Source organism: Sinocyclocheilus grahami, unplaced genomic scaffold (genome assembly GCF_001515645.1).
Source record: "Sinocyclocheilus grahami isolate Dianchi unplaced genomic scaffold, SAMN03320097.WGS_v1.1 scaffold838.1, whole genome shotgun sequence".
NCBI classification, from domain to species: Eukaryota; Metazoa; Chordata; class Actinopteri; order Cypriniformes; family Cyprinidae; genus Sinocyclocheilus; species Sinocyclocheilus grahami.
The window spans coordinates 420,548-434,978 of record NW_015506017.1 but is presented as its reverse complement, the minus strand read 5'-3'; the positions used below and the strand labels follow the sequence as shown (position 1 = coordinate 434,978).

The 14,431-nt window shown below is 38.7% G+C and overlaps 1 protein-coding gene across 1 annotated transcript in view; it reads left to right on the top strand.

Moving 5' to 3' along the window:
* Positions 1–14,431, top strand: part of LOC107562765 (WD repeat-containing protein 11-like) — a 163,270-nt gene that overhangs the window by 22,942 nt on the left and 125,897 nt on the right. The window contains exon 6 of the mRNA XM_016247483.1: positions 6,109–6,274. Coding sequence (XP_016102969.1) covers positions 6,109–6,274 — 166 coding nt within the window. The remainder of the gene's footprint in view (positions 1–6,108; positions 6,275–14,431) is intronic.

The window sequence follows — 14,431 nt, the reverse complement described above, 5'->3', positions numbered from 1 at the left end:
TGATTTTAGCAAATGGCTGCAATATAACAAAGAGTGAAAAATTTAAGGGGGTCTGAATACTTTCCGTACCCACTGTATATATATATATATATATATATATAATATGATACTTTAAATGTGAAATTAAAACCACCAGTAGACCATCAAGTGACTGTTAATAAGCGAGTCATTGCGATTGAACCGAATCACTTAAACAGTCGATTCATTCAGGAACAACATGTTGCTCAGAGACGCAAAACTGTGCTGTGGTGGCTATGTTTGGAATTATTTTTGTTGTCGAATTAGAGCAAAAACAGGTAATATGGTGTCTAAAACGCAAGTCTCTTATTTAACTTCTTGTTTGTTGAACTGCTTTAAAAAAAAAATCTATATGTAATCGTGCTGATTTTTGGAGAAAATATGGCATTCTTCGTGTGATATTAACTATATGAAATGATATAAATATATACATTTTCTGTCCCTATATCTTCAATTTTGTGATCCTTCTAAATGCATTTTAACAGACTGAGTCACGCAGTGAAAGGACGCACTCTAAATGCGCACACGCACAAGTCTAATCTGCTAGACTTCACGGCACACTGTAGGAGTGTTTTGTTTTGTTTTTAGCAAAATACCCGATAGTGTAAAATCACACATCGTTAAAACAACAATTACGATATTATCGCAGACGATAAGTCCTGCACCAGTCTTTTTGGCTAATTTGTGCAAAGCCTCTTGCTAAACTGTCAAAGCTTAATTTTAACCACCAATGCAATGATGCAAGTTACCTTACTTCTACATGCTTGCGAAGGGTTGATGTCGAGATTTTATAAACTGCTAGTTTGGTCTTCCTAGGCAAACACAGCTTACACTGCATAATAGAGCTTAAATCACACATTGCTGACACACAGCAGCCACAACAGCACTTATGTTTGATTTATTTTTTCCTTTTTATTCCAAACATCCCCAAACGCATTAACTATATCATGAAATATCTTGATTTTCACCTTATAGATTATTTTGATCTATAGTGGGTGATGGGTCAAAGTAACCTAATAATATAACCTATGCATAAAAACCTGTCTGTTTATTTAATTAACAGATATGGATGTCATGCCATAACATATTTTTAATACGACTGAGTATTTAATGTGAATTTAACATTGAAAGTTAATGTGAATAAAAACATTGCAAGTTAGGCTACTACACTTTCATTGTACAAAAAGAGAGCAAAGAACATTTACATTATCAAAGAACATTTTCACTGACAGTCTAGTTCAAGCACTCTTAAAAACTCCCATTAAAATCACTGAAGCTGTTTACACTATGAAATTAATATCTTATCGATTCGAACACACATTTGCACTTTGTTGTTTCTGATGAGAGAATTCGCCAGAAAGAGGTATTCAGTCAGCGAGCAAGTGACGAAAACACCGGCATTTTAGTAATGACTCATCTGAACACCTCTGATTGGTCATTGCATTCATAAGCTCAACAGCATCGTGTGTGATTGGTTAATGCGCAGTACTGTAAAAACACGTCTATATCTGGCTCCGCGCCAGCCAGCGAACACAGATTTGAATTTAGCTGCTGATGATATGACATACTAAATGTTATAATCACGCCATTGTGATTGTATTAAATATAGAAAATATTAATCGACTATTTTTTGCCTTTTGGAAGCTGCATTCAAAATCCACTTGGCTCAAAAATCTGAGGGGGCACGTGCTGAGGGGGCAGGGTTTAGAACCGCCCCTGGTAAAGTGTGTGTAATTATACTGAAACATAAATATATAACCAGGTTACCTGATTCAATGTGATTGCTGAGCCTGTTTCTGAGATGAGATAACATGCCAATCCGTGGTTGGATTTCCGACACGGCTAATCGTAAATCATCTTACACTGTCAATAAGTGTGACCAGGGTTGCCAGGTTTTCACAACAAAACCTGCCTAATTGCTACTCAAAACTATCTTAAAACTATAAAACGCGGCAAGTGTTAAAGTAGCCCAATTCCGCGGGAAAACCGCGGACTTGGCAACATTGAGCGTGACTGATACTCGAGCCAACTCTGCTCTAACTGTCGACTAGCAGTGGGAGTCAGATTGCCCCCTAGTGGATGGCTAAAGATTTGTTAACTCATATTCATAAATTCTCAAGGGAACGTCTGAATTAATTGATGCTCGCGCCCTCCTTGACAGGTGCTGGCGCCACAGGTTGAAAACCCCTGTTCTAGACCTTGATTAGCTTTGTTTGATTAGGGATGGAGCTGAAGTCACTGTGGCTCTTGACCAACGTTGACCACTCCTGGTTTAACCGAATTAGGCTAATTGGTTAAAATTCTTACTGTCGGTTTACCAGTTAAGCTGGGACCACACTACAGGACTATTCTGACCTCAACACAAAAAAAATCATTACCATCGACTGGAGCAGATTCTCTGACATTCAGAGAAGAGCACACCTAATGACTGAGTCAGTCTACACACTTAACGACTGGTGCGTCACGACTGGACAAATTCTGCTGAACCAAAAACAAAAAAATGTAAACGCAGAGCGCTCCCACAGCTGCTACCGCCCCACCAACGACAACACTGCGGACAACACGGTGATTTTTAGCTATTGAAACGTTAAAGTCCAAGTGAACCGGATGTTGCTGCTGACTTTATTTCAGTGCAGTGACATATTTCCAGCTAAACGGAATATTGAATAGAGGGCGTGGTTTAGGGCTGCACGATTAATCAAATGCGATTGTCATGCACATTTTGATAGTAATGCCGGTTCTGTAATTAGCAGGAAATCATCATCACGTGCTTTCAGATGGAGCAGAATTTACTACACATAGCCGTAGTTCACTGACAAGATATGCAAAAAAAATCGATTTTATTGCGCGATAATGACAGCTGTTTGCATAGCTTCTCCGTGAACTACGGCTCTGTGAAGTAAATGCTGCTCCATCTGAAAGCATGTGAAAACACCACATTTAATAACATATTTTTACTCCAAACTCACTTCATAATGTCAGTCGAGTGTTTGAAATAAATCCTTCTGTGAGATGACGTAGCTTCTTACACAGAATAAGGCACGCAACATATTTCATAGTAATAATTAAGCAGTGATAAAGGCATTGCATTATAAATATACTTTATTTTAATGAAAATTATAATAAGAACTCCGATAAACCGTATATTGCCGTAGTCGTGTGTTTATTAGTCACGTTGAATCAATGAAAGCTGTTGAATCTTCTGTTTATTCAGCTGCAGCATAGGCATTTTCTGGGTTTATTCTGCGATGCATATTTGGAGTTTCAGCGCAAGAGCGCCCTCTGGCCTTTGGATGGAGATTTACTACTGATCACAGAACCATGCTTCACTGAAAGATACGCATGACAATCGCAGCTTCTATCGAATCGCGATCTCGATTCCATTTCGATTTATCGTGCAGCCCTAGCGTGGTTTTATTTTTACGCTTATCCTCTCGGTCTCTCACTCATAGCAACCTAATGGTTAGAGGGGTGTGTTTAAGGATATTCTGCCCAAGCCGTCAAACTGACGTCATCAGAGAAGGAATGCCATTCCAGAGCGGAAGCAAATGTTCAGATTTTGATTCAAGATTACAAAAACAAACAATAGGATTAATTTTTAATTATGCACGGATTAATTGTTCTCATCAAGACTAGCAATGTGCGCTAGTAAAGTAAATAGTCAATTTTACATGCGGACTTTAAGGTTTGTTTTACTTTTCTTAGTTTGTGCTTAATATAACAGAAAACATTAGCTTTCCTGCTATGTTGGTGACCATAATAGATGTCACAGCAATGTGTCTTTAATATGTTTTGCATTAAGTCCGATGCTTCTCTTTCTTTTTGGAATTATTGCTTGAAGACACATTTTATTATGTTTTTTCAAATAGGCCTATGTTTAATTCCCTTAATTATAACATTTATAGCGTTATTTTTAAACATTTAGTCAAACAATATATTATCTCATGTATGTCTAAAATCAGGGCTTAAAAATGAATTGGTTTTAAGTAAAAACGTTAAGCTTTTTTTCCCTGTTACATTTCCCGAGTTACAGGTTAGAACATATATATATAGAAAGAATGAAATTAGCCTGTGTAGGCTATAGACCTATAGGCTAATTTCCTTAACATTTATTAGACTGCAGATCGAAAAAAAAATAGTTCTTGATAATCTTTAAAATGAGAGAAATCACTGACATAATTTAGGCTATATTTTCTTCGACTGCAGAAAAAAACGAAACCAATTAATTTGCAGTGTTAACTTGTGAATTAAATGAAAAACAAGAAATAAATCACAACAAGAACAATAGTTTTTTTTTCTTCTTGTAATCAAGAAAAAATATTTGACAATATTCAAAATGAATGCTGAATTATATTTGACCGTGAACGCATCTCCACTGCATATAATCATTGGTTTCAGTCGCAAATATTAAACAAATTTTAAGCTACAATGCATGGTGTGTGTGTTTCACTTGCTCCGTTCCCATGGACGCCTTTTGTTTGATATAATTCTGGATATTTTCAGCCTAAATCCGTATCTAAAGTCGTGTCTACACCAAGAGAACCCATTATAATCAGTTGATGCGGTGACCACATGGGAAGTGGCGCGAGGCGACAAATCTACTACAGTAACTGATGCCTCCTTCTATCCCGAATCTTTGAAACATGCGTTGTATGCGTTGAAAGTGAAACCTAAAAAAACAGTGCGCATAAGAAAGCGATTGGACGCTTTCGTGAGCTTCAGCAAATGCACGCTATCACAGATTGCACACTTCCCAGCCGAAAACAACCCCCCACGTGAAATTGATAACCCGTGATATAAGATTTTGGCCATATTGCCCATCTAAATCATTCATCCCCACAACAGGTGCGTCATGTATGCTAGACTTCTTGTACTTTGTTTGGGCACCACAAGGTGTCACTGTGGCCTCAAAGCTTACCCCTCGCCTACTCTGGCTTGATTGCTATTCCTGTGGTAAAACACGCCCTCCTCATTACCCTACGGACAAAGAAATGTATAAATAAATAAATGTGAAAATAAATAAATACATAAATAAATGCATAAATGTGAAAATAATTAAAAGTGGTAATAAATAAATGTATAAATAAAATAAATAAATGTGGAAACAAATACATACAGTAAATAAGGAAATAAAATGATTAATTATTCATTTTTGCTTTTTTACTTTTCTTTGCATATTTATTTATATATTTATTTATTTATATTTGCTTTTTTACATTTCTTTGTACATTTCTTTATTTACTTATTTATTTCTAATTATGGCAGAGATGGCATTCCGTAGCATCGAGCTGGTCTTTGCTTCTGTACCTCAGACTTTGCACACCATAAAAATATTGGTGTATATAAATAAACATAATATTATATTTATTTATACACACATATTGCTATTTACACTTCTGGTTAGGTGCTAACTGCATTTCATTGGCTCTGTACTTGTACTCTGCACAATGACAATAAAGTTGAATCTAATCTAATCTTAAACGGCTGCTGCAATATTTTTCTAGAAAGTTTGTGCTGGCGAGCTGTTTCAAACCACTGCATTAAACTCCAAATAAACTTCATTTTTTCCCAAGTTTAGTCCGACTTCACATGGGTTCGTTTTTCAGTTTCAGTATTAGAATATATACGCCTTAAGTTTGACCAAGCTCAATATAACATATTTATATTTTTCTGCAGGACATTGGTAGCCACATATAAACATGGTTGGTCAGAAAACACTTAATAAATAAATTAGTGGGAATGGTTGAAGTTTTATTGTTCTACAAATTCAATGATTAATTTTTCCTCACAAGCATTCATCAACCTTTTAAATACAATTTTGTTTCCCGGAAAACCTAAGAAATGTTGTTGTTTTTTGAGCAATATGCATCCTGCGATCAGTGAACAAACTATGGGAAGTTTGTCACTCAATCCAATTACCCGACAGTAATTTACCATTGAACACCTTTGGATAAAGATACATACTGTAGTTGTCTGATTTGTGATTTATAAATGTACGTAACAGCAGGTTGGGCCATAGATAAACATTGAAACAGGCAGGATAAATTGATGTTTTAAATGTGACCTGACTGTGTGTTTGTTTGTGTGCAGGGCTGAAGCAGTGACTCTTAATGACTGTCTCCAGCTGTCATATCTGCCATCTAAGAGGAATCACATGTTGCTGTTATACCCCAGAGAGATCCTCATCCTAGACTTGGAGCTCAGTCAGACCGTTGGAGTGGTTGCCATTGAGCGCTCTGGCGTGCCATTTATACAGGTGTGTGTAGGGAGGGAATGTGAGAGTCTGTATTCTTGTAAAAGAAAAAGGGTGCCTTTTTCAGTTTGAAGTGATTTTTTGATTTTTAAAAAGTTTTCAAATTTTTGGGGGTTATTTTACTGCATTGTGCCATCTGAACAAGTGTAAGGGTGCTTTCACACCTGACCTGTTGTTTCGGAACCTGGCACGTTTCCCCCCTTAGCTCGGTTCGTTTGGGCATATGTGAACACGGCAATTGCACTCGGATCCGCGCCAAAACAATCGGTCCGAGATCGCCTGAACGAGACAGATGACATGCATGACCGCTAAGTGGAATCCCGGAAAATAAACTGTGGAACTTTGACCAATGAGAGAACAGTTTACTCACGTGTGATTTGTATTAACAAATCTGGTACAAATACATATTTGTTTGAAAGCAAACCGCACCAAGAATAAACAGCAACATTTTAATAATTTTAATCCCTGTTTCGGAACAAAACAATCGATCTACAGGTGTGAAAGCATCATAAGAAGATGTGATCCTGTACAGAACCAAACAGATACAGGGCTCTTGGTACAGTACACACAATGACACAAATAAATGCATATCTTGTCCTATGCAGAACCAAATTTCAGAACCATGATCATTTTTAGAAGAATGTATTGCAGTATGGTTCAGTATCAGATCAGATGATCACTGCAGTCACCTGGATCCAGTCCGTATCCAGTCCAGATGGTGGATCAACACCTATACCCCTTTTCCACCAGCATGAATCGGGTGCTAGTTCAGAGCCAGTGCTATTGCCGGTTCGGAGTTGGTTCAACTGGCGAGCCTTCTAAGAACCTGTTTGCCTTTCCACAGGCTAGAGAGCCACCACAGAGCCAGGTCTTACATCACTGAATACGTCTCATCTTTCCCAATAACGGTAGCGTGGCAGTGCCAAACACAGCAGGCTTGTTCGAGATGCGTCAGCGTCATGCAGACCGATTGGTGCACGACACCAAAGCAGCGCGAAAGCCATCCAAAAGCAAAAAGAGAGTCGTCTGCTTTCCAATCACTCCCGCTGTTCATCGTGTTGGTCACGGTATCCCCGCCCCCAGCCCCTGACACAAGTGGTTCTTTCTTCTACACCAGCAATGTTTTGGTGTTACTTACAAACCACTTTTCCTGGTTCGGAGCTGGTGCTTTGGGTGTCGAAAGACAAAGAACTGATTTGAAACTAGGCTCTGGCTCTGAACCAGCACTCAAACTGCCTTGGTGGAAAAGGGGTACTAGAGACGACCTCTACAGCCCTGTCAGCAGAGACCATGTCAACTAGATCCTCTGTGAAGACCTTGTCGGCCAATGGCACAAGACCACGAGAACCAGACGAGTCCTCTGCTCAATCTGACGTGCGTTGCAGCCTGGAATTAAACCACACTATGCTGGTTTGTCCCGACCTTACGCTGGTTTCTCCCAAGGTTTTTTTCTCCATTTCTGTCACCGATGGAGTTTTGGTTCCTTGCCTTTGGGGACACTTAGTTGGGGACACAGTTTCTGGCAACATAATTGACTTGACTGCACAGACACTATTGGAAATGAACTGGACTGAATCTACAATAATCTGACTTGAACTGATAAACTGACTGTTTTCTTTTGTCCTCTTGCATTATCAGCACAAGATTTTCCTGTTTAACACTTTAACCCTGCTTTGACACAATCTGTACTGTATAAAGCGCTATATAAATAAGGGTGACTTGACTTGATAGTATTTTTTCATGCACCATGAGCACTGTGGTGTCCTTTAACAAACACTCATGCCACACAAATAGCATTCCTCAATTCAAGCACATGGAAGACACGACTATTTTCTCCTCCTTCTGAAAATGAGCAGAAATGTGTAAAGGCACACAGAGACTGCTCGCTTCTGACACCTCATTCCCAGCACTTCTTCAAACAGACAGAGAAGTGCTTTCCAGAGATAATGACAAACAGACAGAATAATAAAATCACTATAAATAAGGATGAAGCATATGGTTGATATTGTAAACAGACTGTGTAGTTAAAATTATGAATATGGGACTACTGATATAAACTTCTTGTATTTTATATGCACAATAAGCAGAATAATTGCAAAAAAACAAACAAAGAAAAAAAAATGAAGATATTAGCTTAGAAAGCATGAGGCTCACAGTGTCAGTCAAGTCGGAAGCAAGACTCAACCCATAGCAACGCTTTATGACAAGAACGTCTCACATAGTCTGACAGCAGATTAAAAAAAACTATAAATTATTTTCGAGTTATTCGTTATGAAAGTGTCCATCAAATATGCTAATTGTCAATGTCAATTTTACATACATTCTAAATCATAAACATCTTAAAATATATATTTTAAACATCAATTTGACATCTGATAGGAATCGTCCTATAGACGTATTTCAGATGAGCAAACACTCTGTGATGTATGTGTGCTATCAGGGATTGTATATGTGGGATACAAATGGCACTTGATTTTAAGAATGACCTATTTACATGTGATTTCTTGAGTATGTATGTGCATTAGATAAAGTCTGTATTTTGGTGTTTTTTTGTGTGTTTTAAAATGCATTTGCACACACGCACACACACACACACACACACACAAAGTGTTATAAAGCACTTTTCAGGAAGGCAGTTCGCATGACTGATGGTGCAGCTGCAAGCACTCATATTCTTAATCTAGGTTGACCATGAGAGCCTGGCGTAAACCAGTAACACACACACACACACCGTAAAAGCTCACACATTTGCTCTAGTTTTTCCATTACCAGAACCCAGATTCACACTAAATAACCACTTGTTTTTAATATTCAGCATACATAGAGACAGTGGTATGTGTGCAGACAGGTCAATTTCAAGATGAAAAACAGATATTTACTTATTTACTCAATACTGATTATTTAGTCAAGTCACATTTATTTATATAGCGCTTTATACAATACAGATTGTGTCAAAGCAGCTTTACAGTATTAAACAGGAAAATAGTGTGTCGATAACGCAAGAGGACAATAGTATACACTCAATTTTTCAATCAGTTCATCATCGATTCAGTGATGTCATCGTCCAGCTCAGTTCAGTTCAAATAGTATCTGTGCAATCAAGTCGACAATCTTGCCAGATATTAAGTGTCCCCAACTAAGCAAGCCAAAGGTGACAGTGGCAAGGAACCAATTCTTGTGGTCTTGTGCCGATGGCCATTTAGGTGACAACGTCTTCGCAGGGGAATTGTCTCTGGAGCTCATCTAGTTGAATTTACCATTCAATATAAAAATCATTGTCTATATCCTTCCTTACAAGCTAAGAGAAAAGTGGAGAGCTACAGCCTGTGAAATTTTGAAACGCACTCAAAGAAGCCCAGACTTGGTAGCTTTCATTGCGAAACAAGCTAAGATTCTTCTTGATCCAGTCTTTGGAGAGATTCAAGATCAGAAAACAAATTCTAACATCAGAAAGACAATGACTGAACCTACTATGCACAAATCTTCTTGCAGGAAAAGTTTTGTTACCACAGTTTCTTCTGTCAAAGCATCAAAACGGAATAGTCAAGCAAAGAAAAATCATCAAGATGATGCTAATGTTGCTTTTAATAAGCCCTGTCTGTTTTGTGCTTATGATCACGCAATGGATTCTTGTGTCAAAATGGCAGACATATTACACAAGGATAAAATTGATTTCTTGAGAACAAGGACATCTAGCAAAGCCTGCAAAAGGCGTCTTACTTGCCAAATATGTTCCAAGAAACAGCCAACAGTGCTGCATATCAAAAATGCTTTATCAAATAAAAGCTCACCTAATTCACAGACTGATGTGCACAAGAAAGATTATGATGCTACAGAGGCTAATTCCAGCAGACCGTATCTATGGCTGTTGTGGCTACTGAGCATACAGGGGCCGGTACAGCTAAATGCAAGCTTGCGATTATTCCAGTACAAGTAAAAGCCACCAAAGGTAGTAGAGTATTTCAAGTGCTTTCTTAGACCCTGGAAGTTCAGGCATATTCTGTACAGAGAGATTGACGAGACGGTTGAACATGGCTGGCAAACAAATTGAGATCCTGCTCAAGGCAATGGGACATGAAAAGCTGATTAAAACATTTTGGTTGAGTGGCTTAGAAGTAAGTGGGCTGGACAGAGACTACTTTATAGAATTGCCTGAAACTTTCACACAAAGTTCAATTCCAGTAAGCCAGGAGAATATACCAAGGGAAGAGGACATAAAGAAATGGCTGTATCTGAAAGATGTCCGACTATGTTCCATAAAAGCAGATGTTGATCTGTTAATTGGGATTAATGTCCCAAAAGCGATGGAACCCTTGAGGATTTTTAACAGCCAGAAGGATGGTCCTTATGCAGTCCAAATATGTTTAGGATGGCCAGTTAATGGTCCATTAAGGGGTAACTCATCCACAGATGTTCAGTGACGAACATTTGTGTCTTCTAACAGAATCTCAGTGGCTAAACTGGATGAATTCTTCAAAGAACAGTATAATTATGACTTCCCAGAGCAAGCATACAATGAGAAACCCAAAGCTTCTTTTGAGGATCAGAGATTCTTGGAAATTGTGAACAACTCTGTCGTTAAACGAGATGATCATTATCAAATATGCCTTCCATTTCGCCAACCTGACCTCAACCTGCCTGACAACAAAAAGATTGCAGAACAACAAGCCTCAAGTATACTTAAGAGGTATTTAGGAAGGATGACGCATTCTTCAAGTACCAGAAGAAGAGCATGACCGAGATGATTGTAGAGTATTGTACATCCCCCATCATGGAGTCTACCATAAAAGGAAAAAGAAAATCTGGGTGGTATTTGATTGTGCCGCCTCATTTCAAGGTACTTCACTGAATTCAGAATTGTTGCAGTGTCCAGATCTCACGAATACCCTCTTAAGCCTGTGTTATACTTTCCGCGTCTGCTAGTGTCTGCTATGGTGCGCATGACGTAAAAATCGTCATCGGAGAGTGTGCGCGGAGGTTCTGAGCGGACATCCGCATGCCTCCCATTTTTGTGTTCAGTAGGCTACTGCGCATGCGCAGGCTGTGTGAAGAAGTCCGTTGCTACTCGAACCTGTACAATCCGTCGATAAAACAATATAAAGACATTTTTTTAGATTCCTGTGGTTGCCTAATGATGATATCAGTCCAACCGCTGGAAGAGTTCAGGATGACTGTACATCTCTTTGGAGCTGTTTCTTCCCCCAGTGGTGTCAGCTTTGCGTTAAGGATGACAGCAGATGATAACAAAGTCAAAGTTGACTTTGAAGTTTTATCCACAATTCGTAACAATTTTTATGTGGATGATTGCCTCAAGTCTGTCTCAGATAAAAGACAAGCCGTCATGTATGTGCAGGAGCTCATTGCAGTATGTGCTACTGCTGGATTTAAGCTCACCAAATGGGATAGTAATAGCCGCACTGTACTACTAGCCTCAATCCTTGAGGAGGAGAGATCTAAAGAAATGAGACATCTTGACATGTGCAGAGATGAACTTCCTGTTGACAGCGCACTGGGACTTTAGTGGGATAGAGTCTGATGTCTTCAAAATAGCTTTCAAACAACGACAATTTACCGGAAGAGGTATTTTATCAGTTATCAATTCAGTTTACGACCCACTTGGATTCCTTACTCCAGTAATGCTGCCAGCTAAAATAATTGGACAAGAATTGCGCAGGATGAACTATGGATGGGCTGAAGAAATTCCTGCAGCCTTTGCACAAAAATGGGACAAGTGGCTAGAGGAGCTCAAGCTACTTTTGAATTTGAGTTGCAGTAGATGCTTCATACCCAACAACTTTGAAAATAAAATGTAGTGCTTAATTACACCACTTCTGTGACACTAGCGAAATCGGCTATGGGTACAGCTAATCTTTGTGTCTTGCAGATATTAGCGGTTCTGTCCATGTTGTTTTTGTAATGGGTAAGGCAAAAGTAGCCCCACTGAAAGTGATGACTATCCATGGACTTGAATTGGCAGCCGAAGTTCTTGCTGCATAAGTTGATAGAATGTTGAAGGAAGAACTAGAGCTAACTCTGGATGATTCAGTATTTTAGATGGACAGTACATCAGTCCCCAAAATCATCTTGAATGATACTAGCAGATTCCAAGCATATGTAGCCAACAGTTTGACTATCAGAAATCTGTCACAGACGTTTCAGTGGCGTTAAGTGAACTTTCCAGCCAATCCAGTTGATGACGCTTCCCGAAGTGTAAGGTCTAGCTCTTTTAAGAATGATGGAAGATGGCTGAGAGGTCCAGAATATTTGAAGGGTCCTGCTGCAGACTGGCCTGAATTGCCTAAAGAATCACTTTGCATTTCAGGCAGTGATCCAGAGATAAAGAGAACAACTGTTGTTTTTACTATCACTACAGCTAATTCAACTCCATTCAACAAGTTAGTAAAACATTTTTCATTATGGGAAAAATTGCGAAAACAACTGCATGGCTGTTGAAATGTAGGAATATGCTCCTGTGTTTGAGTCCGAAGAGGAAAGAAGCAGCAGCTGTCTTTTCACAACATACCAAAGCTCAAGAATTACTTGATAACCACATGACCAAAGTCAAATCCAAGGTTGGTGCCCAAACTCTCTCAGTAGAAGATCTTGTACTCGCTGAAGAATCTCTTATTCATTATGTTCAACAACAGAGTTTTCAAGATGAAATGGCTTTGTTGAACAAAGGTCATGCTGTGAAAACCAGTAGTAGGATATACAGTACATGTTAGATCGATCCTAGACAATGGCATCTTAAGAGTCGGCGGAAGGTTGAGCAGGATGGCAATGCCGGAAGAGTTCAAACATTAATGGACCGTATTCACTAAATGTTGGTGTTTCACTAAAACACCAACTGCTTACTAAACTCCATAAAAGATACTGGGTACCAGAGGTAATGCTACTGGCAGAAAAGTCATCAGAGATGGCCTATTCTGTAGACGTTGACATGGATCTGCAATTGAACAAAAAATGGCAGACTTACCCCTAAATCGAATCCCTCCTGATTTACCACCTTTCAGTCACATTGTAATGTATTACTTTGTTCCCATTGAGGCAAAGAGGGAGAGAGCTCATGAGATATGGAGTGATATTTACCTGCTTCATTAGTAGAGCTGTTCATCTCGAAGTGGCCTATTCGCTAAACACAGATTCCTGTATTTGTGCTCTCAGAAGATTTATGTGTAGAAGGGGTCAATTCAAGGAGATAATTTTGGATAATGGAACCAACTTCATTGGGGCTGAGCAAGAATTGAGTGAGGCACTTGCTGACATCAACCAAAACAAAATACAGAAGGTACTGCTGAGAGAGAATGTCAAGTGGACCTTCAATCCTTCTTTAGGGTTCTCACCATAGAGGTGTATGGGAACTAATCATTTGAATTCTCAAAAAGATCCTATATTCTGTTCTGAGACAGCAGACCCTTGATGATGAAGGCCTACAGACTGCTTTATATGAAGTGGAAGCCATACTCAGCGATCTTCCAATTACTGCAGTTTCAGAGGATGCTAAAGATCCAGAAGCCTTAACCCCTAATCATTTGCTTCAGATGAAAATATTTCAAAATATTGAATGCATCATTATTTAATTGTTATACTATTAATAACTAACTTATTTAATTTGTAGTTAACTAGTTTAATAATTAAAGGGGTTATGTGATTATTTTGTGTATTTGGTGTAATGAAATGTGTTAATGCGGTTTAAGGTTTAAAGAAACACATTTTCCACATACTGTACATTATTGTTTCTCCTCTATGCCCTGCCTTTCTGAAATGCGTAGATTTTTACAAAGCTCATCGGTCTGAAAAGCAAGGTGTGCTCTGATTGGCCAGCTATCCAGTGCGTTATGATTGGCCGAATACCTCAAGCATGTGACGGAAATGTTACGCCCCTTACCATATTGTGATGATGCCCTGTCAGGCCGGAGCGATGATTCAAAAACATGAAAACTCATTATAAACGAGGCATTCGTTGCATCCAGTGGGGACATAATTATGGATTATAATGACTTATACTGTCTTTTTATGCGTTACGTTGCATCGTGCCATGTAAACATAAAACCATGTCTGCATTTGTGATCGGAGAAATGACAAACAACAAGCCCTACTCTACACTGCCCAAAAACTCGCTTTAAATATAAAAAATATAAAATATAAAAACTCTTTAAA